Source organism: Phlebotomus papatasi, chromosome 2, assembly GCF_024763615.1.
Source record: "Phlebotomus papatasi isolate M1 chromosome 2, Ppap_2.1, whole genome shotgun sequence".
Classification (NCBI taxonomy): Eukaryota; Metazoa; Arthropoda; class Insecta; order Diptera; family Psychodidae; genus Phlebotomus; species Phlebotomus papatasi.
In genome coordinates this window covers 9,321,830-9,348,024 of record NC_077223.1, presented here as the reverse complement: position 1 = coordinate 9,348,024, position 26,195 = coordinate 9,321,830, and the positions used below count along the sequence as shown (strand labels likewise).

Here is a 26,195-nt window from a genome sequence, read left to right as displayed (position 1 = left end):
GAGGATCCTATCACGATGGTAAGTTGAGGAATCTATATGTTGAAGTTGTCCATTTTTCGCGTTTTTTCAAAGAGCTCCGGTAGATAGTTAATTACTAAAAAATGGACTGTGATTAACATTACAGGCTAGAATTTGTTCTAAATTTTTAGTATGCACAAGTAGAACTCAACATTTATTACTGATACGACATTTTTTATATCTCAAATTTTGCAGAATAAGCAATAAAAAGAACATTCTTTTTTATGTGTACGAATATCTGGGTGCTAAATGGTTAGAGATAGGGACTTGGGACCTTCAGCGGACCCCCACAAGTTGACCCTGGGACCATTAATATGTTTCTCTAACCAGAATTGAAAAAAAAATCGCACGACGTGTTTTCGAGCAATCCCAAAAAACATGATTTTGGAGGGGAAGGGGAGGGGTGGGAACAAAATGAAGGACATATTAATGGTCCCTGGGTCAACTTATGGGGGGGTCCCCCGAAGGTCCCAAGTCTGTATCTCTCACCATTCTGCACCTCTTTTAGATTGAAAATAAAACGCAAAAAATAGGACATTTTAAGACATTCGTTCCTCAACTTACCATGAAGACTGGACCCCAATTTTAGTGCTAAACATTAACAATAGTTCTTTACAAGAAATGATTGTTGATACACAAAACATTTATCAACAAACTTTCCCTTAATCCCAATTTTTCCGAAACGTATGACTTATTTCGGAACAAGAATTTTTCCCAAACGTACGACTTATTTCGGAACGGAGGGAGTATTATATATATATATTATAATAAATTATAAATAATAATAATAAATAATAAATAATAACAAAAACATAAAAATATTTGGGTATTTGGCATTCGGGATTTTGGCTATCGAGTTACTTCAGTTAATAGAGTTATGCGGTCTTCAGACTAGACCTAGAGGTTTAGGGCAGTTTCTGAAGGTCTCAAAATCCAAAATAGCAACCAATTTTATTGCTTTTTCAGAATTTAATAGGTCATGTCCTTAATAATCCTATCTTAAGGTATTTTTTACCAAAAAAATCTTGATTGTTGAAAAATTAAAGCAGTTAAATCATATGGCTAAGTCTCAGGTCTGAAGCCCGTATTGCTTATCATAGTATCACATAATCTTCGATCAATTTTCTTTCCCTATTTCCCAAAGAACCGAAAATGTTGAGATCCACAGAATTTTTTTTTTGGGTCTGCAAGAAGCGATCAATGTCTGTCTGGCACTGGGAAATGCTACGTAGCATTTTCCCTGGTTTCCTTGGTGAGGTCTTTCGCTGGTCGATCACAATCAGTTCTATTCAAACTTCCCGTGAAGACGGATTGTGCTAAGTGCAGTGACAGTGAAGGTTTTTAAGTGAATCGAGATGGCAAGTTGCACGAAATTCTCATCCGATGAACTTCTTTCTCATTTCTTCATCCCTTCTGCAGATTTTCCTGACCATTTTTGGTCTCCTGGTCACTTTGGGCTTCTCCGGGGTCCGAGGCGATTTTAACGATTTTGACCATGATCTCGAGGCCGTAGACAACTCTCCAATGGTAAGTACCTAAAACAGAGACACTAAAAAGTGGGATGGTAGTGTTTGATGGATTGTGCGATTTTGAGGTTGGTGGTCCTTTTGGAATTGGTGGGCTGAAGTTAGGACATATCGGAAGGCTCAGATTTGGCGGAATTTCCGGTGTTAAACTAGCTCCGAAACTTTTTGGCGGATCCATCCTTGGCTCAGGCAACCCCCTTGATGAACAGTGGAGTGAATTTAATGAAATCCCAAATGTACAGCTTTTTTTTAAAGATTAATTTATTTCCTATTCCTAATTCAGTTTTTTGGTATTTTGTGATGTTAAAGGGGGAAATGATGATGCCAGTTGCTCCTTTTGTGGGAGATCCTCAACCCTACTACGGAGTTGATCCCTTTGAAGATGACATGCCCGATGATGCCAGGACTTTCAAGAAAAAGAAGAAGAAGAAGGAGGAGCACCATCATCATCACTACAGTCACAAACAGCAACTTCACATTGTTGTTCCTGAATACAGTAAGTAACTTTATTTCCTTTATTTCAAACGCAATGCTTCGTACAACGTTCGCTAAATTCTGCAATTGACCGGGGTTTGAATTATCTTTAGTTCACAAAGCGTTACTCTTTTCAGTTTAACAGGACATGGGAATAACTAGCCCATCCTTGTATCAAAATGATTATCAAAATATTTGAATATATAGATAAACAGAGAGCTTTTGAAGAAAGAGATTTTTGTGTCGAAAGATAGGCAGAAATGCACCGGGGTAAAGTTCAGTGGGAGATTTTTATTTCGAAATGGAGGTTTCGAATGAAAATCCCCCGTTTAGATATTCTATAAGGGAGCATCTAAACGGGGGGATTTTATTTCGAAATCGCCATTTTGACACAAAAATCCCCCACTGAGCTTTAGACCGGTTAATTTTTGCTTATCTTTTGAAGCTTAAAATCTCCCTCTTCGAAAGCTCCATTTGTTTATGTTCAAATATTTTGACATTTTAAGCGATTTTGTATAATTTTTTTTTTGTTTTTCAAGAGCTGTTTTTCTCGTGATCTATTTTCAAATTATCAAAAGTCGAAAAGCAGGTGAAATAGGGACACGGTATCGATCTCTCTTCTGAATGTATCGTTTAGTGTTCTTAATATGGTCGAATTGTTAACTAGACATCATTAAATAGAAATAAAGAAATAGTTAAATAGAAAAAGTTGATTTATAGAAAAATAAAAACTTAGGATATTTTCTTAATTTAGCAACAATATTGGCATAAAATCCTGCGGTAGGACCTTTTTGATATAAACCAGGCATAAATATTAACTTTACCACTTTTAACAAATTCTTAGATTGTAAAACACTGTGTGATTGACGTTTGAAACGTTTCGAAATAAAATAGAAAGTCTTCCAGACTATCTATTTTAGTTAGAGCACACTTGGAGAATTTATAACAGAGGGTGGAGAAAATTTATCTCAGGCATGAACCACTAGGGGAGATTTCCCGAGACTCACCTGTGCATAGCACAGTGGGATGCATTTCGAAATCCCCCCGTATAGAAGACGCCTAAATGTCCACTAAGGCGTCTTCTATACGGGGGGATTTCGAAATGCATCCCACTGTGCTATGCACCAGTGAGTCTCGAGAAATCTCCCCTAGTGGTTCATTCCTGAGATAAATTATTATCCACCCTCTGTTATAAATTCTCCAAGTGTGCTCTAACTAAAATAGATAGTCTGGAAGACTTTCTATTTTATTTCGAAACGTTTCAAATGTCAATGACACAGTATTTTACAATCAAACAATTTGTTAAAGAGTGGTAAAGTTATTATTTATGCCTGGATACGAACACTTTATAAGGAAGAGGAGATTGGACATCCATCCCCATCATCTATATCAAAACCGTCCTACCGTAGGATTTTATGCCAATATTGTTGCTAAATTAATAAAATATCCTAAGTTTTTATTTTTCTATAAATCTACTTTATTCTATTTAACTATTTCTTTATTTCTTTTTAAGGATGTCTATTTAACAATTCGACCATATTCTAATGAAGATTAAACGATACATTAAGAAGAGTGACCGATACCGTGTCGCTATTTCATCTGCTTTCCGACTCTTGATAACTTTGAAAATAGTTCACGAGAAAAACATCTCTTGGAAAACAAAAAAAAATTAATTAAAATCGCTTGGAATGTCAAAATATTCGAACATAAACAAATTGAGCTTTCGAAGAGGGAGATTTTAAGCGCCGAAAGATAGGTAAAAATGCACCGGTCTAACGCTCGGTGGGGGATTTTTGTTTCAAAATGGCGGTTTCGAAATAAAATCCCCCCGTTTAGATGCTGCCTAAGGCTTCCTTTATGGGATAATATTACCTTGCTGTCTGTTATAATACCCCTAAGTGTGTCTGGGCTAAATTACACAATTCAGCAGGCTTTTTAATAGTTTATTTAAAACGTTATGAGGTATATTTTTTTCATTAAATAAGTTACACTTAAATGGCAAATTCTATTCCATCTCTCTAAAATAGATTAATTATTATGATTTTATTAGGTCACGGAGGACATGGTGGAGGATATGGAGGATACGGCGGCGGATACGGTGGTGGATATGGTGGAGGATATGGAGGACACGGAGGTGGATACGGTGGACACGGTGGACATTTCAGAGGATTCGGTGGTGGATACGGAGGAGGACACGGTGGAGGATACGGTGGCGGATATGGAGGACACGGCGGAGGTTACGGTGGACATTCAGGTAAAAATCCCTTAAACGGTTTTAGGAAAGATATTTGCGCAATTTCCTCAATACTGTGAAGCAGGAATTCTATCAGAATCTGCCAATACTCATTCAAAATTAACTAAATTTTCTACAAATGTATCTAAATTTTGTCGGTAATTTCTTTTGCTAAAAACTTTGAACTTACAGAATTCACAGGAAAATTTAAAAATTGAGTTTTCCATTTAGGCGATGTTTCTGCAAGAACTAAATTGTGTATAGAGCTATTTAAGATTGAGATGACTATAGACAAAATTTATCCTGTTTACTTTTATTATACTCAGGAGCGAATTTCGAATTAATAGTATTTTGTACGGGATAACTGGTTTGGGTCGCAGCTAAAATTCTTTGAGTATGATCTGACAATTTTATCTATCAGCTCAAGAGCAGTGTTTTATTTTATTTTTGGTAGAATATTGATGGAAGCAATAGCACAAGAAATTAAGGAGATGAATTCCATCCGGATGCGTAATGCCGGCTTCAGACTGGAGGTTTAGCCCAGTTCCCGAAGATCTCAAAAATCTTTATAACAAACAATTTTATTAGTTTTTCAAAATCTATTGAATCATTTGCCCTTAATATTCAATACTGAACAACAATTTCCTAAAAAATTATGCTTGATGAGGAATTAGATGAGTTAAGCCAGATGACTAAACCTTAGGTCTGAAGCCCCTATAAGGAGGTGCAATCTTTTCAGGATAGAAAAACACAAAATTCTTTGCCAAATTTTCGGCCTATGATCAATATTGTCACAACAAATGTATTTTGTTAAAATTTTGTCAAAAGGATGTTATTTATGAATTTGACAAAACTTTTTCCTACATTTTAGAGTTAGACCCTGAAAAAAAAAAACAGTTTTGTCAAGAAAAGATTGTCAACAGGATGTTTTTTAATGTAAAATATGAACAAGTTCTGCCAAATCGGTAGCCAATTGAACCTTGTTAAAAGTTTGTGAAAAGGATGTTTTTTCCATATAAAATTTTAGAAAAAGTTTTGTTAAACTGGGAAAAAACGCCCTTTTTTAAATTTTGACAAGGTATATTTGTCTACTTTACAAAACTTCTTTGCAGAGTTTAGAAAAACATCCTTTTGACAAACTTTTCTTGTCATTTTTGCAAAATTTTGTTGTCAGGGTGTGCCTATTCGTATCCCAAGAAGCAATTTTTTCTTAATATAGTCTTATAGAATTCCTTAAGTAAGGCACTATAGAACCAAAATATTTTTTATTTGCTTATAACGCTCTTGGTTCCATCACTGAGATTACTATAAGTAAAGTGGCGCACTCTTAAGGATCTTAAGAGATTCTATAGGAATTTCAACAGAAAATTCTCACTTTAAGTCTTTTAAGAGTGCACTAAAAGACTTGTTTAATACTTGGTTCTTTAAGGCAGCTATTTTGCTTCTTGGGATGGTTATTTAGAATTGCTACTTTTCAATTGAGAAAATTGCAGGAATCGCCATTTGTCTGAGAGTTCCGGGAAATTTAATTAAATAACAAATTTTCTGCAGGATATGGTGGTGGTTACGGAGGCCATGGAGGACACGGAGGTTATGGTGGACACGGAGGTTATGGTGGACATGGGGGATACGGAGGACATGGAGGCTACGGTGGACACGGAGGTGAGCTTCTCTAACAAATAATTTTCCATTTCAAACAGCTTTTTTCCTGTGTTAAAAAAATAGAAAAATTATTGCTGTTAGGGTAAGGTAAAGTGCCCTAAAGTCGACCGGTTCCTCGACTCGACCGGTGGTCAATATTTGAATGTTTGATGGTGAATTTCTATAAAATTGTCAGTGATTCGTATTTATTTATGGAATAATTGACCTATTAATGTTAGATCATACGCCAAATATTAGTGCAAATATAAATAAATTGAATAAATAACTCTACCGGTAGAATTGAGGAACCGGTCGACTTGAGGGCACTTTACCTTAAGTGTACCAAATTTCGGCATAGTTGAATGCAAGTGCCAAAGTCTCAAGTTTGAAATCTAATATTTTTAATTACAAATTGAAGTTTTTTGTTACTTTTTTTTGTAAAGAGCGTTGCTTGGAACCTTGTAGATAGTTTATCGTCTTGTGGACATAGCACTGGTCGCCTATTCCGGCCACCTTCATTCTCATAGTTCCTTACCCTTCCGGAATTCTTCCAATGCCTTTTTCAGATCATCTTGCTCGTCGAAGTGATATTTTTTTATTAGTTTTTGCATTGTATAATCTCTAGAGTATGCAAAAACTAAAAAATCATGGAAATTTGAGGAACAAAAAATGTGTCCGGAATTGCAAACTGGCCGGAATTTGGTACAGTTACCCTAAATATATATTCAAAGTTTTCAATATTGCACTGACCTTTAATATTTCCAACAAAAAAAAAAGATAATTGCCTTGCTTTGAAGCACTATAAATTAATTTGTTCCATCATATTCTGCAGGATATTCTGGGCACGGCGGAAGTGGTTTGAAATACAAAGGTGAATATTATTTTCTCTCGTTTTTTTCCGCGTTCAAATTCAATTTCCTGCAATGTTCAAATTTCTAAACTATTATAATTAATTGCTGCAGCTCATTATTGTGGCTTTTAAATGCGTCGTTCTGTCTGTACCATTTGATGGGGATTCTGTGGGGTAAAAGTTTTTGATGTTTCTGGGAAATTTTCATGGGAAAATGAGGATGCTTTTTGCATCTGTTTAACTTTTAATAAATTCGACTTTTCCTCATTGTCAATGTTGAAATAGGATGTTCCACATTGCTAATTTGTATTTTTCCTATTTATTTTGTGCATTTTAGTGTACTCCCTGGGAGGTGGAGGGGGCCACGGTGGTGGTGAGTAATACTGCTAATAATTTCTATGTAATATCACAAAATGGTACAATGGGAAACTGAATTTGAAATTGAGGTTTACCATCATCCACAACACAAATTCCATTCGAGGAATAGAAGTCAATTAGAGAGAGAGAATTCTATTAGAATTTTTGGGTGAATCTTGGAAATTTGTGGTTTTGCTGGAATTTGGGAATATAATATTTAAATGAAAAACCGCATAACCAAATTATAAACAATTAAAATAATTAAAATAGTGAAATACACTGAATTATTCATGAAATGCATTTTAATATATTTTATTGCTCTGTCTCACAATATTTCAAAATTAAATTCAACAGCTGAGCCAGTGATAAATGTACAAATTGAGGGTTTAACTTTTTGATTTGAACGGAAAATCAATGCTAATGAAAGAAATTTTCACATTATTTTTGAATAATTAATCACTTACCAAATTTCCCCCAATTAAGTTGTTAGAGGCAAATTGTTCCTTCTTCGAGTTTTCCTCTTCGTGGGTTGAAATTGCTAAACTCAGTTAATTATTTCTAATATAGGAAGGACTTTTGAGTCCTTTTTGATGGAAATTTTGTGGAAGGAAACCATACATAACTCTTAAATATTTTATTAAAATTACCAAGTTAAATGTTTAATTGCCATTTAGCAAATTCCCAGAGAGAATTGACTGAAATATTCATTTAAACTTGTTGAATGGATATTTTTATTATAAATTTATGAAGAACGACAATTAAAAAATAATATTTGAACTTTGAAGTGTTTCAATAATAAAGACTTCTATTTTTTTTTAATAAATCCTACACTGAGAAAAAAAGAGGGTGCGATTAACTTTTTTTCCTCATAAATTTAACACTTTTAAGGTGTAAAAATATATCAATATTTTTTAATGTTAATTTTACACCTTTTTAAGGGTGAAATTAACATGAAAGAAGGGTAACTTTAACCCATAATACACCTAGAAAGGGTAATATTTACTCCGATTTTGGATCAATAATGCAGGGTAAAATTATCATTTCCGGAATGTTATTTTAACTTTTTCGGATTTCTCTCAGTGTACGGACTTGTAAGTTTTCTGCAATTACTGTGACATGAGGAAGATTTATAGTTTTATTAAAAGCCTCTTATATAATATTAATTATTGCATTTTATTGTCAAGAATGGCTTGTTTCAATTATTTCACATTAATTTCTAATGAAGCATTCAGAATGCTTCTCAACAGAAACAATTGTTCAGCAAAATATTCAGTTTACGGTATTTCTACTTCATTTATTTAATATTTTTTAGAATATGGCTTAAATTAAAAGGCATATTTATTTTATTGAATTACGCTTTAGAGGTGACTGGTATTTTCCAGATGATTTTTATTATTTTTTTTTAATAGAAAAACATTCAATTTATACCTAAAGCAAAATACAAATAAAAATCTCTCCATTCTACAAATATTTTAGGGGAGGGTGGGGCAGTTTCACCCCTAAATTGCAAAATGAATTTCGGGACCATTTTGCAAAAAGATGATAAACAGAAGTAAAACTTTGAATATTCTGTGAATTACAGTTGGGTTTAGGGGGTTTAGGGTTAATAAAATGTGGATAAATAAATAAATAAATGTGTTAATAAATGTGGAGAAATTCATTTGACTTGAAAGGCAGAATGTGTGAAAGTCCCCCATTGCGGGGCAATTTCAAGATAAATATGAGGCAATTTTTGAGAAAAATAAAACGAGTTTACAAGAAATTTGCGATACCAGAATTAATTAATTAATAATTTTAACTTTATCTTAATGAACCTTGCGGATTTTGTAAGCCGAAAGCTTGCTAAAGACATCAAGAAGAATATTTTTTGAAGAAAATGCCGGGAAATTGAACAGAAATTCAATGGAAAATGCTCTTTCGACTCTCAAAATTGTTCAAAAATTGTACCAAAAAATTTAATACAGCACCAATTTTGACTATTTTAGGGCAGATGCGGAAAGCTTGAGAGATACCCTAAAAAGAATAATTCAGGAATCTCCTCATCCTCAATTCTTCCGGTGTTTGTCAAAAAATAATCTTCTTTCAAATTAAAAGAATCAGATTTTTCTCCAAAGCTTTCTTCTAGCCTTGATGTGGGCCTTCTTCGGTTGAAAGTTTCGGGGCAAAACCTGGGGTGGAATGATAACTTTTCGACACTATTGAATCGGAAGTATCGATAAATCTTCTGTTGGATTAAGTAAATGTCGACTTTTGACGGATTGTTGGGCTATTCATTACGACATTCTCAAAAATGTGAGACTGTTGATAAACATTTATATTAGTTACAGAAAATGCAGCTATCGTTTAAATTTTTCAGAATCGACAGTCGATGTCGATACTATCGAAAAGGTTATCATGTCACACCTGATTCTTTTAATTTGAAAGTGGATTATTTTTCTGACAAACTCCGGAAGAATTGAGGAGATTCCTGAATTATTTATTTTAGGGAATCTCTCAAGTTTTCCGCATCTGCTCTAAAATAGTCAATATCGGTGCTGTATTAAATTATTTGATGCAATTGTAGTAGAACTGTTGAGCCTAGAGGAGTTGGAGGGAGAAAGCCCGTCCTGACGGAGACTGTTCTAAGCCAACGGTACCAATAACTGTTCAGCTGTTGTGGTGACTTGAGGGGTGCTATAACGGCGGCTAACTACAAGTTACAATACCGCTATAGTTCCGCTAGTTGGGGTTGTGAGTGTTCGACAAGTTATTTCGTAGGGACAATCGAATCGTCTGCTCAGTCAGTCTTCATCACTGAAGAAAGGAGGAGATCAGATTCATGGCTGTCTTATGCCCTAGACACACTTACGACTTAAGCCGAGAGACGACTTAGTAGAAAATGATAGAAATGTAGTTTGAACCTTATTTCTAATAGAATTACGCTAAGCCTTCTCTCGGCTAATCCTCAGGTCTGTCAAGGCCCTTAGAATGGTCAATGGGGCTCAATTCCGGAAGGCTAGCGATGAAGGGTGCTCCAGTATGTTCTGGTATGGGACCTGTAGCAATCTTGTTGCACAATTTTTGGAAATTTTTGAGATTCTAAAGAGCATTATTCATTCGATTTTTAATTCATAATAAATTATTTTTTGATTTAGTTTTTTACCCTCAGACTCCAGAAAAAGAACATTCAGGAATCATTCATCCCAAAAATCAAGTTTTTAGTTTTTTATATAAGATTTTGTGCAAGATTACTTTACAAAAAATCACCATTAGGGTAAGTGTGCCAGATTTCGGCCAGCTTCTAATTTTGGCCACTTTGAGTGTAATTTCGGCCAAGCAAATAAATTAATTAAAATTATGTATGTTATCTTTGAATAGTCAATGAATTCATTTTGCTTTTAAATTTAAATATTCATTTTAGGATGTATTAACACAAAGACCGTTAAATTTTAGGTATAATTCGAATTTAAATTGTGTTGTAAAAACTCAGTGTGGAAAGAATCCTACAAAAAATATGTCAGATCACTTGTGTTTCTAGCAGTCTTGTGATTTGTGGTGAAGTGCAAGAGGTTTTCCTTCGGTGTTTTTCATGAAAATTGATTAGTTTTCATTAAAGATTGTTTCTGTTTATGTTAATAGTGAATCATTCTTTAAATTTCGCGTATAATTTCCCAGCTGGATCCTGTATTTCGCTTAAAAAAGTATATACTTTGTTAGCGTCTCTCCGGTGAGGTAATGTTGCCTATTCCGGCAACATTTTTAGCTTTCCTAAATTTCTCATTCATTTTATGTTTTTTTTTTTTCAATTTCTAAGTTCTACAATGTCCGTAGAAAAAAAAACCATCGCTTCTATGAAAAAGATGATGTGGTAAAGGCCTTGGAAGAGTTCAGGAAGGGCAAATTGCTACGGGAATCTGCGCGTAAATTTGAGATGCTACTCTTCAGGTCTTCAGGACAAATTACACGAAAGTTTTCAGGGCTTGTGGGTCATATAAACGTATTAAACTAAATGTTAAACTTGTTTCGTTTGACGTTTTGAGATTTTCTATCCGTTGCGTCACAAAAGGTGGTCAGAAAAAAAGGTGGCCGGTATTTCACTCAAAGTGGCCGGAATACTACCCAAAGCAATGCCCATATTTTTATTAATTTTTCAATATTTTAAGATCTGATTTAAAGAAAACAAAGATGTTAAACTGGTTTTCAAGGTTCCACACAATCCTCTCGAAAAGGAAGTAACAAAAAATATCAATATGAATTAAAAATATTGCATTTCAAACTTAGGACTTCGGTGCTTATATGCAACTATGCCGAAATTTGGCACACTTACCCTAATCCATTTTAAAGGCAAATTGATGATTTTGGATTTTTTTTTTATAAAGTTCATAATATTGACAAAAGACCTTTCAAGCTGGTAAAAATGCTTTTTTTCGGTGAAAGTGCCTCGGCAGGGCATATCTTTAGTAATTCTTGAATTATTTGTAGTGTTTTTTATTTTGAATTTTTGAATCTGGAATAAGAGGCGACAACGGCCTCTTCCTGCTAGCTCCTCGCTATGCTCTTGATTGTGATGAATACTTATTTTTCAAGGTTAAATTTAATAGATTAATAAATAATTTAATTATTCAAAAACTTTAAAGATTTTGGCAAAGGTTGCAAGGGTGCTTTACTTCCCTAACTTGAGAAGTTACGGAAGATTTAGTGATCTAAATGGAATATTTTACTGGCCATTTGGAATTTCTTATTGCCCAAAGTTCAAAAAGGTTTTGCATAATTACTTTATGTTGCTTTCCAGGAAAAGGAGGATATGGTGGTCACGGTGGTGGCTTTGGAGGAGGTGAGAATAATTTATTTAGCACTAATTTCCATTGAAATAACCGTCAATTAGCGTGTTTTAAGAGAGAGAGAGGAGGAAGAATTTAAAGAGCCATCACAGAAGCTTCACAATTTTGCAAAATACTGGCATTTTGGGGAGAGATAAAAGATTTTCCTGACAACAACCATCCATTTATAAAGTAATTAATTCCTGATGAATTCATTCTGGGTTTCTAGGACATGGCAAAGGTGGTTACTCGAACTCCCACTATCGCTCAATGGACGGAAATTGTGAAGAAGATGGGCAGTGTGACCAAAAGCTCGTAGGTGCTCCAACGTTCGATCTTGTAGGAGCGCCAACATTTGACCTGGTGGGAGCGCCAACATTTGATCTCGTGGGAGCGCCAACCTTCGATGTCTACCCGGCAAACAATCAGGTACCCTTCTTGCCCTCTCGAAAAACAGCCCGGAGATTAAAAACTGATGGTTCTTACATTCTTCTTCTTGCAGTTCAGCTCTTAAGTGATCCTGTCGTCTCTTCTCCCTGGCTACCCATTATGAGCCTGCCATTTCTGGGATTTCTCCCTGCCGAAGAACTACCAGAACACTCCTGGCATTTTTTAGAACTAGATAATCATCATGGGCAGTGAGAACCCAACCATCAGCTAAATCGAGATCAAAAATTTTCTTTTGTGAATAAAATTAGTTTTTTTTTTGATAGAAAATCTCAAGTGTATTTATTTCTTTTATGGCACAAAAATCCTTCTTCTGATCCTAGTATCATTCTGATCCACCAAAAACAAGTGACGTGAGGGATGAGAAAGAATCCAGAACACCTTCGAAGAATTTCCTGGCGCTAAAGTCACCGTTTCTCTGAAAAGGTTGACTCTTCAGTTTTTTATTGAACAAATATTTCGGAAGAAGCATCTTACCAGGCTGTTGATGGTATCTGGGACATTAATCTCAATGATGGGCTTCTGAAGACTGTCCACAGAGTCTCCCAGGACATTCCCTCCGGTCAGAGCTGGTCGGGAACCGAGATTGCTGATGGTGTTGAAAAGACTTCCAGGGCGATTCAGTCCGCCAAAATTTGATAAATCAAAGAGTCCTCCTTCTCCAAAGAATCCCAGTGGTCCTCCTCCTGGTCGCGTTGGTCTCTCAGGACTCGACGGAGTCACAACATCATCAACTATCACTGCAGGAAGATTTCAGGGCATCAGAAAAAAAACTCTTCAATGAAATAAAAGAGAACTTTACCATCATCGTAATCTTCAATGACTGGCTTTTCCGGCTTTATTGGTTTTAGAGGCTTCTGAGGTCGATGGGGTTTCTGGGGCTTGTGTCCAGAATTATCCCCGAATAATCCCGGACTGCATGGATAGCCCCCAAAGGGATTATAGAGTGGGGATCCGTCGAAATTGAAATCCGTGAGGAAGAGATTGAAGCCCAGAAATTTTGAGTTGACATTCTCATCGGGTTCATCATCCTGATAGCCTCCTGTCTGGCGACTGTAGGCCATAGGGAGGCATGGATGCTTCTTGTAGGGCTTCCTGCGTCTCTTGGGATATCTCGTACCGCCCAGCCCCAGCAAATTGTTAACATTGTGATAACTGTGGACGCGATACTCTTCAGCCGGACTCAGAGATCTCTGCTGTGCCTGGTGCGGCTGCTGCCTGTGTCTGCTGTCGTCTGGGAACTGAATGGATGACACTGTGACTGCATGAAGCAACACAATGACCCAGATCTGCGAGAGAAGCAGAGTTAATCGCCATTTAGTCAATTCGCGCCAAATCGCTGGCCCAGGTGGAGGCGTCTCGCGGAAAGTCTGGGATTGTGGGCAGTCGTGGCCGAGCGGTTAAGGCGTCTGACTAGAAATCAGATTCCCTCTGGGAGCGTAGGTTCGAATCCTACCGGCTGCGCGATAGCTACCAACTTTTTTTTTACAATTATTTCCGCGAAAGATTTCCCCTGAAAAATCTATCTTATCACAAAGATTGAAAATTGACGTGGTTTGAAGAAGATAAGAGGATCATTGCGTTCACAACTGGCAATTTCAGACATGATTCTCTAGAGAGATTAGAGATCTTAATTTTTCTGCTGAGATGATTTCAATGAGTCTGGGAAAATTTAGATTAAATTACTAGAACAATAAATGATCCAGGAGGAAAAAGATTTTAATTAAAAAAATAATAAATTAATTTCGATTTAGTTAAAAATTGTCTAGCTTTATTGAACTGCTTGATATTTCAACAAAATGATCTCAATCTTAATTTTTGACAGAATTAAGGTAAAGTGCCCTCGAGTTGACCGGTTCCTCGACTCGACCGGTGGTCAATACTTAAATGTTTGATAGTGAATTTCTATAAAATTGTCACTGATTCGTATTTATTTATGGAATAATTGATCTATTAATGTTAGATCATACACCAAATATTGGTGCAAATATAAATAAATTGAATATATAATTCTACCGGTCGAATTGAGGAATCGGTCAACTTGAGGGCACTTTACCTTATGTTGTTCTGTAATCAAAAATTATTAAATAAAAATACTTTTAGGGAGAAGTAGGGTAACTTTGAAGCACTTTGAAATTTAGCTTCACAATAATTAGTTTGTGGAGTTAAATTATGTCATAGTAAGGTTCAGTTTTATTTTAGAGATAGAAAAAAAATAGTTGATTCCTAACTAATTTTAAAGGCTATAAGTATGCTAAGTAAAAAGAAAATACGAAAGTATTTGTTATAGCATAAGATAACAAAAAAAAATATATTAGAATTAACACCTATTAGGGAAAGGTAGGGCAATTTAAGCTTTAGGGCTACATTGATATACATATTTTCGCATATTTCTAAAGTAAACTGGGCTTAACCCTGTAAGGACGATTAGGTCACCCGTGACCCAAAAATAATTTTTTTCCTACGGTCTTCTAAAGCTGTATTTTGCTCTAAAAAATTAGAAAAAAGGTTTTTTCTGACCTTTGATTTTTGCCCTTCTTGTCCTTAAAGGATTAATTGTAATGTTTTTATGTAGCTCTATAAAACAATTTTTTGAAATAAAATAATTCTAAGGCCCAGCTTCTTTAAGGAATATGCGCAAAAAATTGTATATCTGGCCCCACCTCCTTCTATTTTGTTGTAAATTTAGTTTGAAACATTGAAAAATAATGAGTTTTTTTTTTTGGAAATGAAAAATTTTCCCAATTGCTCCTGATAGACAACCGACGATTTTCTTTAAATGAAAAAAAAAATAAGGGGCGTAGGTTACAAGAGGTGCCGTTCAAGTAGGAATTCAACTTACCTTCTAACAAGAAATATTTATTTTTTGATTTCTAATTAAGTTTATTCGAAAAAAAGGTTTAAGTGTTATTTTTTTATGTGCTTAAAAGCTTAATTAAACGTTGAAGAAAAAAATTAGAAAATATGCTATATCTGTACGGGGGACTGGGGCAAAAAGTCACAAAACGGATATTTTATTTTTTTACAAGCTACTCGAGCGCTTCAAAAATTTCTAATTAGCGCAGTTTTATAGGAAATTTAACACACTACAACTTTGTGTCAGTAATATTCCTCTATTTTGTAAGGAAATACGTTTATCGAGCCGATTTCTAAAAGGTAATTTTGGGACTATTTTCAAAAATGCTGGGGCAAATAGTAACAGACATTGGGTATTATCATATTTTGATTCGCTTCATTATGGGCTTCCGTAAATTTGAAAAAATACCTAGAGGACATATTTTTATAGAAATTTTAATTCATCTACACCTTTGTAAAACACTGTTTTCTCTGCGAGAAAAGTGAGAAAACGAGAAAAGCGGTTTTCAAGATATTTTAGAAAAAAAACACATAAAAGACTGCAAATCGTTTGAGCAATGCAAACAACAAGCGGCGACACATAGCATTGACGTTTCTTTTCACCGTGGAATATCAGAAATTGCTTCGCTTTTTGTTACTTTTTACCCCAAGTGGCCATTTTTAATAATAGGATTTCTGGAGAAAAGAACTTTTGTGAAATTCTAAAATAGATAGGGGATTCGTATTCAAAAAATCCAAATTATTTAGAAAATATTCACCAGTGCATCAAATTTGGAAAATAAGTATGTAGGTAGTAATTGTTATTTTCTGCAAGGAAAATATTTCAAAAATAGGGCTAAAAATTTCGGTATTTTTTATTTTCTAAATTCCTTGTTCGAATTCTAAGAGACTTACGACATTGAAGAAGGTTTATGGAGGCTATATATAGAAAAAAATTGAGCCGCTATCTTTTTTACCTTGGAAGATATTGAATTTTGAATTTTTCGATTTGTGACTTTTTGGCCCAGTCTCCCCTAGTCTTCGTGATCTACATAGTACCCGAGCACCCATCTGTGTGTGCAAATGAAAACAAAAATCAAATTTGATATGTATTCATTTGAAAACTTTTTAGTTTAAGTAGTGAAAATATTATCCAAAGTTTTGAAAAGGGAGAACTACAAAGCTTTCAGTTTACTTAAAAATAAAAATATTAGAATCATTAGAATAAATATTATAATAATTCATTATAATAAACTAAACCGTTTTTATTGGTGTCTTACTGACCAAAATTCAATTTTATGCTAACCAAATTTATTTTTTTATTGTTTTTTTCTTGGTTTTGCTACATTTTAAGACACCTTCAATTTAATATTTCATATTTAGGGCAGAATCACATTGACAATCAAATGCTCACCGTGTTTTGTTGATTTACGCATTTTCATTGGAATTCTTACGCAAATTCACAATTACCGTATTACCTTATCTCATACTCGGTGGCACTAGGTGAAAAGGGACAGATAATCCTAACCGGCTTATGCAGGTGAGATTCTTAACGTGAGCTAACTCGGAGTGCATGCAAATTCGATTTGGAGCTGAAGTTGGGAGACGCCATTCAGTTATCTTGAATAAAATTCGTGAAATTATACAAATTTTGTATTTAAACCAAAATATCAAGGATTTGGATGAACTGACAGAAAAGTGTTATATGGGTGAAATGTAGACCAGAATGTTCTCTATAATTTTGCCGTAGAACTTGAACTCATCGATTACTCAGAAGCCAAGATAAGCGAGGTTTTTTGTTTCTTAACTCGTTTTTTCATCCAGAGTGCCCCAAGTAGTCATTTGTTGAGCTTCAACTATTTCAAAGAATTGTTGTATTTTGTAGGACTTTCCATTTAAACCCCTATTTTAAGTGTCTTGGTGGAGTAGAGGCAGTCAAATTGGCATCTGAGTGATTTCAAAGCGTTATTATGGGAAAAATCAATTTTTTCACACTTAAACGGCAAAATCGGAGTGATAGCGTAGTCTGAGTGGAAAATGATGTATGGACGAAATGTAGAGACAAATGTGCTCTACAATTATGTTGAAGTAATCATCAAAATCGGTTCAGCGACAGTCGAGATAATTGAGGTTATGTGATATTGAAATTGGTTTTTCGACTGTGGCGCCCCTGGTGTTGGTCCCACGAAGTTCAAATATTCTAGAAAGTTGTAGCATTTGGTGAGATCTTTCGTTTAAGCCCTCATTCATCAAAATCGGTCACATAGAACCGGAGATATGATTTTTTGAATTTCGTGAACTTTGACCCCTCATATCTCCGGTTCTATTGAAACCACAGCGCACAATTGCACCATTTTGGAAACGTCCTAGACTGGACTACAACATACTAAAATTTCATTAACTTGCACAATGCCGTTTTTGAGAAAAGTGACTTTGAATTTCGATGAATTTTGACGCTATCACAGCGCCACTTGTGGTGAATTTTTGAACTTCCATCTGAAAGTGCTTATCGAGACGAAACCAAAAAGGTAAAATTTAGGTCGCTATGTTAGTTAGAACCGGAGATAGAGGCCGGTCAATGTTCGAACTTTGACCCCTTATAGCTCGGGTCAGGGGTTATGGATCGACTTAAGGTTTTTTTTGTTTGATAGGTATAATCAACGGCTATAACATACTAAAATTTTAGCCCGATGCACAATGGAATTTTTGAATTATTTAACTTATAAGATTTAAAAATTTTCTTTTTAATAATAGCGCCCCTAGCGGTGGTTTTATGAACTTGCGATGTTAGAAGGGGAAATGGCATTTCACGAGAGCTTTCCAAAAAGCCCTCACTTTTTAAATTCTGACGATTAGAACCGGAGTTATGGCCATTTTAAGAAATTTTTTTTGGACCCTTATAGCTCGGGTCAGGGGGGTCGGGGGACCTTAAGTTTGGTATTGATGGAAAGCTCTAAGGCCCAGCTATAACATACTAAAATTTGAGCCCGCTCGATGCCATAGGGGCGGAGCTATTGAGAAAACAAAAAAAGGGGGGTCTTCAAAATGGCGGAAGGAGGGGTGGGGGGTGGGGGGTCAATGCACCAAGTTGCAATTTTCACCCGATATATAACCTTTGCCGAAAACCGCAAGTCGATATCTTTTTTAGTTTAGGAGCTATTAAGCTCCAAAGAGCGGCCGGCCGGCCAGCCGGCCGGCCGGGAACGTAAATTAGCCACATATATATTCGTGATCAGGAAGTGGCGAAACACATTTTGGCCAAGTTTGAGGTCGATCGGACGACATGAAATTTTGTTAGGATTATAGTAGGTGAGATTGTTAAGAATCTCACCTAATAATATATGAAGAAAGGGACAGATAATCCTAACCGGCTTATGTAGGTGAGATTCTTAACGTGAGCTAACTCGGAGTGCATGCAAATTCGATTTGGAGCTGAAGTTGGGAGACGCCATTCAGTTATCTTGAATCAAATTCGTGAAATTATACAAATTTTATATTTAAACCAAAATATCAAGGATTTGGATGAACTGACAGAAAAGTGTTATATGGGTGAAATGTAGACCAGAATGTTCTCTATAATTTTGCCGTAGAACTTGAACTCATCGATTACTCAGAAGCCAAGATAAGCGAGGTTTTTTGTTTCTTAACTTGTTTTTTCATCCAGAGTGCCCCAAGAAGTCATTTGTTGAACTTCAACTAAATCAAAGAATTGTTGTATTTTGCGGGACTTTCCATTTAAACCCCTATTTTAAGTGTCTTGGTGGAGTAGAGGCAGTCAAATTGGCATCTGAGTGATTTGAAAGCGTTATTATGGGAAAAATCAATTTTTTCACACATAAACGGCAAAATCGGAGTGATAGCGTAGTCTGAGCGGAAAATGATGTATGGACGAAATGTAGAGACAAATGTGCTCTACAATTATGTTGAAGTAATCATCAAAATCGGTTCAGCGACAGTCGAGATAATTGAGGTTATGTAATATTGAAATTGGTTTTTCGACTGTGGCGCCCCTGGTGTTGGTCCCACGAAGTTAAAATATTCTAGAAAGTTGTAGCATTTGGTGAGATCTTTCGTTTAAGCCCTCATTCATCAAAATCGGTCACATAGAACCGGAGATATGATTTTTTGAATTTCGTGAACTTTGACCCCTCATATCTCCGGTTCTATTGAAACCACAGCGCACATACGCACCATTTTGGAAACGTCCTAGACTGGACTACAACATACTAAAATTTCATTAACTTGCACAATGCCGTTTTTGAGAAAAGTGACTTTGAATTTCGATGAATTTTGACGCTATCACAGCGCCACCTGTGGTGACTTTTTGAACCTCCATCTGAAAGTGCTCATTGAGACGAAACCAAAAAGGTAAAATTTAGGTCGCTATGTTAATTAGAACCGGAGATAGAGGCCGGTCAATGTTCGAACTTTGACCCTTTATAGCTCGGGTCAGGGGTTATGGATCGACTTAAGGTTTTTTTTGTTTGATAGGTATAATCAACGGCTACAACATACTAAATTTTCAGCCCGATGCACAATGGAATTTTTGAGTTATTTAACTTTTAAGATTTAAAAATTTTCTTTTTAAAAAAAGCGCCCCTAGCGGTGGTTTTATGAACTTGCGATGTTAGAAGGGGAAGTGGCATTTCACGAGAGCTTTCCGAAAAGCCCTCACTTTTTAAATTCTGACAATTAGAACCGGAGTTATGGCCATTTTAAGAAATTTTTTTTGGACCCTTATAGCTCGGGTCAGGGGGGTCGGGGGACCTTAAGTTTGGTATTGATGGAAAGCTCTAAGGCCCAGCTATAACATACTAAAATTTGAGCCCGCTCGATGCCATAGGGGCGGAGCTATTGAGAAAACAAAAAAGGGGGGTATTCAAAATGGCGGAAGGAGGGGTGGGGGGTGGGGGGTCAATGCACCAAGTTGCAATTTTCACCCGATATATAACCTTTGCCGAATACCGCAAGTCGATATCTCTTTTAGTTTAGGAGCTATTAAGCTCCAAAGAGCGGCCGGCCGGCCAGCCGGCCGGCCGGCCGGGAACGTAAAATAGCCACATATATATTCGTGATCAGGAAGTGCTGAAACACATTTTGGCCAAGTTTGAGGTCGATCGGACGACATGAAATTTTGTTAGGATTATAGTAGGTGAGATTGTTAAGAATCTCACCTAATAAAACGAAAATGCGATAAACGACGAGCAAGAAAAAACTGTAAGAGAAATTAATCGTACAGTTTTTTTGCTCACCGTTATCGTATTTTCGTTTTATTTCTTCAATTTTCTTATATTATTTTCACCTAGGGCAACCGAGTATGAGATAAGGTTACGGTAATTGGGAATTTGCGTAAGAATTGCAATGAAAATGCGTAAATTAACGAAATACGGTGAGGTTTTGACAGTGACGATGAGCATTTTACTTTCAATGTGATTCTGCCCTTATTGATAGTATAATAAAATAATTTTATTCGAATTGTATTATTTATTTATTTCTATTATTAATTATTTATTATTAATTATTTCTTCTTTATTATGCGTCCGCAGCCGTTTTATACAGTCTTCAGACATAAAGCAGTCTTTAGTCAGACTTTTTCTGACCCAGTTTCTGAAGGTCTCAAAACCGTAAATACAATCAATTTTATTTGTTTTTTTTTTCAATTTAATAGATGATTTATCCTTTATGAAATCCAATTCGAAGTTAAATTTTTCCAGGAAGTCTTGACTGATAAGAAATTAGAGCAGTTAAGCCATATGGCTAAGCCTTGGTTCTCTAGTTCGTATAAGGGAACTCCTCGACTTCCTTATGAGGTAAGATTTTTTTTGTTAATTGTTGTTTAAGATTAGATATTAAAAACATTATGATCTATTAGATTTTGAAAAATCAATTAAATTTCTTTTTATATAGATTTTTGCAAGGATTTTTGGCACCTTCGGGAACTGGGCTAAATCTCCAGTCTAAAGCTTGCAGTAGGGTTCTTGACCAGTCTCCGAAACCGAACGAAAGTCTGCTTCCTAAACTTGAAAACTGTTTATTGAACATTTTGCAAAGAAAAAAGAAAACATAGAAACTTTTGAATTTCTCGAAATCGAAATTCAACTTTTCAAAAATTAAATGTAGTTTTGAATGCTAAATTAAATTAAATCACAATTTTTCCTTAGATTCTGCAAATTTATATGACAGGAAAAGTTTTTTTTTCTTTAGTAATTTTACTCTCTAATTGGGTGGTGTTCTTTAAAAGGTAAGGGATTAGCAGAAGAAGTAAAATTTGACTTAATTCAATACGCTACCTAATTCTATTTTACTGATTCCAGTAATTTTCAGCGGTAAATTGAAAGTCTTGTTCTAGTTAGTAGCTTTCTGATACATATCAAGTTTATGAGGCTGACACATGGGGCCTTTTAGATTAGATAGGGGATTTAGAAAAATCGTTTTTATCAGAAATTTTTAGAACAAATTTCGAAAATAAAAAATTTGTATCACATTTTCTTATTTACATTTGATTGTGAATTTTATTGTCTCTATATTTTCGTGTATACATTAATGCTTGAGAGATTCTTTTCGACTTCTTTGCTGTTGTGGAAAATTAATTTTAAACTATAGACAAAATTTTTAATTGAAATTTAATTTTTGTTTGAGATTTAGTCATAATTTCCATTGAAATTGTCAAAATTTTATCATTTATAGCTCAAATGAAAGGTGCTGGGAAATATTGTAACTTTTGAGAACAACAAAGCTTCGAGCGACTACCGCTAGAGGCACTAAGATCGCTGGATAAATTTTCCAACGCAATTCTTTATGGCTCCGACACCTTTTTTTTTAGATCAGGAAGATTTCATGAAATCAAAATACACTTCTATTTCCTTCTCAAACGTTTTGCATATCTCATTCTTACGCATTCAAAATTCGGTTGAGCTAAATTCAATTTGTTATGATGTTTAAATGAAGAAGAAGAGTGCGAAAGAGTGAGATAGACACATTCAAAGCGTGTAAGAAAGAAAAGGATTGGAATTTCACAAAGTCAAAATTTACATCCCATTATTTCTTAAAAGCTCTGAATAGGGTAAGTGTGCCAAATTTCGGCATGGTTGCATGCAAGCGTCAAAGTCTAAAGTTTGAAATGTAATATTTTAAATTCAAATTGATTTTTTTATTCTTTTCTTCTTAAAAAGTGTTTCTTGGAACCTTGTAAAAAGTTTACCGTCTCTATTTACTCTAAAATCATTCTTAATACATTTTAATATGAATAAAAATGTAGACATAGCTTTGGTGCTCTGTTTCGGCCACCTTCATCCTCATAGTTCCTTGCCCTTCGGGAATTCTTCCAATGTCTTTTTCACGTCATCTCGTTTGTCGAAGCTACATTTTTTGTTATTCTTTTGCATTATATAATCTCTAGTGTACGTAAAATCTAAAAGATCATGGAAATTCGAGGAACAAAAAAGGTGGCCGAAATTGCAAGCTGGCCGGAATTTGGCACACTTACCATATGTCTATCTTACTCTTTCGTACTTTCTTTTTCTTTCTAACTTCAATCCAAATGAAATTTAGTTTAATCTAATTTTGGGTGTTTAATTTAATTTTTTTTACCAGTCAAATTTGCAAAAGGTTTGAGAAAGAAAAGGATGCTAATTTCGATTTCATGAAATTTTCCTGGATCTAAAAGGTGTGCCGAAGCCATTATCTACAAAATTCAATTCATAGTTTAATTTTCTGAACGAGCTCAGTGTTGTCTTCATCAAGTTCTTCTTTTACGCAGGATACACATGGAGAACTTCCTGTGTAAAAGTAAACTTCAGCTCTTAAAATTTTTAATTCTTTTTCCTGCATCTCAATCCCTTCGGAAATTAGAAGGAAATTAATTATTGCTGCAAAGTACACCTTTATGGAGTAATATATGCCTCTAATAAATTTCCTGGAGTCCATAAACAGCTGAGATTAATTCCCAATTGAAAATGTAATCTGATCGTAAGGCTTTAGCGCGCGCAATTTGAGTTGAAAATTACTTTTATGATAAAAACTCATCATATTTGCTCATATTTCATGGGAAGTTGGCTTTTAATTGCAATTGCGGCTTCTTGTGGTGAAATTGCTTCTTTTGATCAGAAATATCACATCTAAAATGCATTTTAATGGGCCCAGATTAACTGTACAAAAAAGTCTTTTATTGGTAAATATTAATGGACTTTTGATAGAAAAATCACGTGGACATGCCTTTGATGAATTACCTTTTGATTTTGATTTTTTTTTTATTGAAGTCTTCTTCGTGGGAGAGAAAGTGAAATGGGACAAGATCAGGAAATTAATGAAGTGAACATTTTACAGTTTTGGATTATTCTTTGCCACTTGATTAGCGTGTGATCATAACAGAATCTTCCCAACCGCATGTCGTAAAATCCAGCGGGAATTTTCGTGGCATAAAACTAATAAGAAGAGGTTTCTTTTCAAAGGGAACTGAACATTGGCTGCACGGGTGAAAAATTGGGTGCAAAAGTAGGTGAAAGACTTCTTCACTTACCTGTAACTGTTTCATTATTTTAACGGCTTTTCAATCACTGCAATTTCTTCTCATTCACCACGACACACGGTTACTGTGGGGGCCCCAAAAAGCCACTCTTGTGGGGAACTGCAAAAATTGGGCCTGACACTGCGGGATTCTGGCAACCTATTTACTTCTTTCTTTTTTGTTATTTCCCTTTGCACTAAATGTTCCACGTGTGATCGATTCGATTGACTAACTGCAATTGTGCTGGAGGATCGTTGGATCCCAGAGTGAAAATGAAAGTTTCTGTGTCTCGATGATGGCATCCACAGGTGGATATTATGTGATTTCCACCTCGTTGTTTGTTGGGTGTCTCAGCAGCATTTCTCCCCGCAACCAAAGAAATATCTCTACGATTTGCAAATTCGCGCCAAAAATGATAAACCCTGTGCTGCCCAATTCGCACGTCATAGACCAAAAGCGTCTCAAGCCAAGTCTCCGCGACAAGTCTCAAGCCACCCACTCAGGAGGTCTTTCTCTGCTTTTGGGAGAGTTTATGCAAGAAAACGGTGTCATTTGCCAAAGAGGGACATTTATCGGAAAACAAGGCATTTTTCTGCAATACAACTGACTCAGAATTGCGTGGGCTGTTTGCTGATGTTCCAGATGCTGCAACACTCTGATCTCCATGACTCAATGGATCAAGAATTGACCATTAAAAATTATGGGGAACTTCCAACTAAACCATGTCAATATACCAAATTCAATTTTAACATCGTCAATCGCTGCCCAATTGGACAATTTGAGGGATTTTCTGATACTTTTAATAGAGTTTGAAGGCGGATATAAAATCAAAAAGAGGTAGGGGAAAGTGACCATGCTTGATACTGTAAAATGATGTCCAAGGTTTGTGATTATTTTCTGATTAACACACAAACCGAAGCGATTCTTGCACTATGACAAAAAAATGTCTCACTTATTAGGTTCATAATCCAACCTCAAATAGTTCCTGGAAATCCTTAGATTTTCCTCAAGAAGAAAATGGAAATTCAGTTGCGATTTTTATACAAGTTGGCTCCGGGGCCTTCCTGTATAATAATTGATTCAACAATTCGGAGGCCCATTTTCACTGCAAAAAATTCACCGAATACAAAAAATTTCACATTAATATTTAGACGGAACTCTAATCTATCTGCTTAAATCGTCTATATGAGTGGTTATTAGTTTTAAAATCACTTTTATGTAATTTTTCTAAGCCATGTTTTTATGACATTAGGGCGCTAGCGAAAACCATTTATTCACTTTGAGTCCATGAAAATGTCACTCTGCAACCTTAAAATTCACGCAACAGGGTTGAAGATTATGTCAATTGTCGATAAAATTGGCGGATTGCAATATGTGTAATTATGAAATAATCACGTCTAATGATATAGTTGCCACATTAAAATTATCATTCATGGACCCTTCTTAAAATATAGGATGGACACAAGTAGAATTTATGAATTTGTTATCACCCACAAAAACAGTGTCCACCAAGTAAAAATATTTTTACATAAATATTAGTACTGATAACCCCTCTATGTGCCTATGATAGTAGTTTTCGTGAACAGCGACATTAATTAAGAAATACTTATGAAATATCATGTATCGAAATTACAGTTGTGGGCCTATTTTTGATTTTTGCTTCCTGAAACTAGGAAAAAAGAGCTAGGATCCTAATTTTTTTTAGGAAATGTGAGGCTTAGCACCAGCTATTGAAATATTTTGCGATGAGTCATAACTATTGATTAACATAGGAAAAAATAGTTATTATCAAGCTTGGATCGTATCATGCATGGTCACTTTCCCCTACATTAAAATAATAAATTTAGAAATTGATTGGTAAATTGAAATTGAAATTGATTGGAGTTAGACTTATGTAGATCTTTTGAGAAAGAAAGGGTTACGAATTTTGATTTCATGTAATTTTACCGGTCTAAAATGTGTGCTGGAGGCATAAAGGAAAAATTTAAAAAAATTATGAATCATATCCGTAATTTCAGTTCAATCTAAAACTGAATCGTTTTACTGATCAACTTGATATTTTTTTTAATTTACAAATCATCTTATTTACTGACAAAATATACTTGTACTGTAAACTAATTATGACAAATTATGACCTTAGTGTTTTAAGAATTTGAAAAAATCCAGTACAATTTGTAAATATTAATAGATTATTTTTATAATTTTAAAAATGATACTGCTCTACTCTTCACTCACAGTGTGTTTATTAACTGAAAAACTTCTAGTTTTAATGACGAAATTTCATTAAGTGTATTAGATGTGATTCCTTCTAATCACACCTATTTTGTTTCGAAATCCCCCTTTCGAAATAATAATATCCCTTTTCGAGAACTTAGTAACCAATATTTTTAAATAGAACTGGACCTTACAACAATATAATTTAGCTACATAAATCAATTGTGAAGCCGAATGACATCCCGATTTTATGCTCGATTATGCCAGATTTTAGATGTGCCCCAATTAAAAGGTG

At 35.0% G+C, this 26,195-nt stretch overlaps 2 protein-coding genes and 1 non-coding gene across 8 annotated transcripts; 2 read left to right on the top strand and 1 right to left on the bottom strand.

Annotated features, from left to right (window-relative positions):
- Positions 1–1,253: 1,253 nt before the first annotated feature.
- LOC129803687 (uncharacterized) lies at positions 1,254–12,615 on the top strand. 6 transcript variants are annotated; one of them, XM_055850430.1, is made up of 11 exons: positions 1,254–1,376; positions 1,438–1,545; positions 1,613–1,780; positions 1,854–2,040; positions 4,069–4,272; positions 5,803–5,913; positions 6,725–6,763; positions 7,080–7,115; positions 11,871–11,912; positions 12,128–12,327; positions 12,401–12,615. In XM_055850430.1, the coding sequence occupies exons 1-11, from the start codon at positions 1,374–1,376 to the stop codon at positions 12,410–12,412; spliced, it is 1,110 nt and encodes a 369-aa protein (XP_055706405.1). In that variant the 5' UTR covers positions 1,254–1,373; the 3' UTR covers positions 12,413–12,615. The 6 variants fall into 6 exon arrangements, with proteins under 6 accessions (XP_055706405.1, XP_055706408.1, XP_055706409.1 ...); XM_055850433.1 differs by lacking the exon at positions 1,613–1,780 and having other exon boundaries at positions 1,268–1,376; XM_055850431.1 differs by lacking the exon at positions 6,725–6,763 and having other exon boundaries at positions 1,296–1,376.
- Positions 12,597–24,227, bottom strand: LOC129803692 (uncharacterized). Its single transcript, XM_055850443.1, has 4 exons — positions 23,699–24,227; positions 13,148–13,634; positions 12,823–13,085; positions 12,597–12,763 (listed from the first exon to the last, which is right to left on the bottom strand). The coding sequence occupies exons 1-4, from the start codon at positions 23,711–23,713 to the stop codon at positions 12,671–12,673; spliced, it is 858 nt and encodes a 285-aa protein (XP_055706418.1). The 5' UTR covers positions 23,714–24,227; the 3' UTR covers positions 12,597–12,670.
- On the top strand, positions 13,728–13,809 carry Trnas-aga (transfer RNA serine (anticodon AGA)). Its single transcript has one exon. It is a non-coding gene; the product is annotated as a tRNA-Ser (tRNA).
- Positions 24,228–26,195: the final 1,968 nt, after the last annotated feature.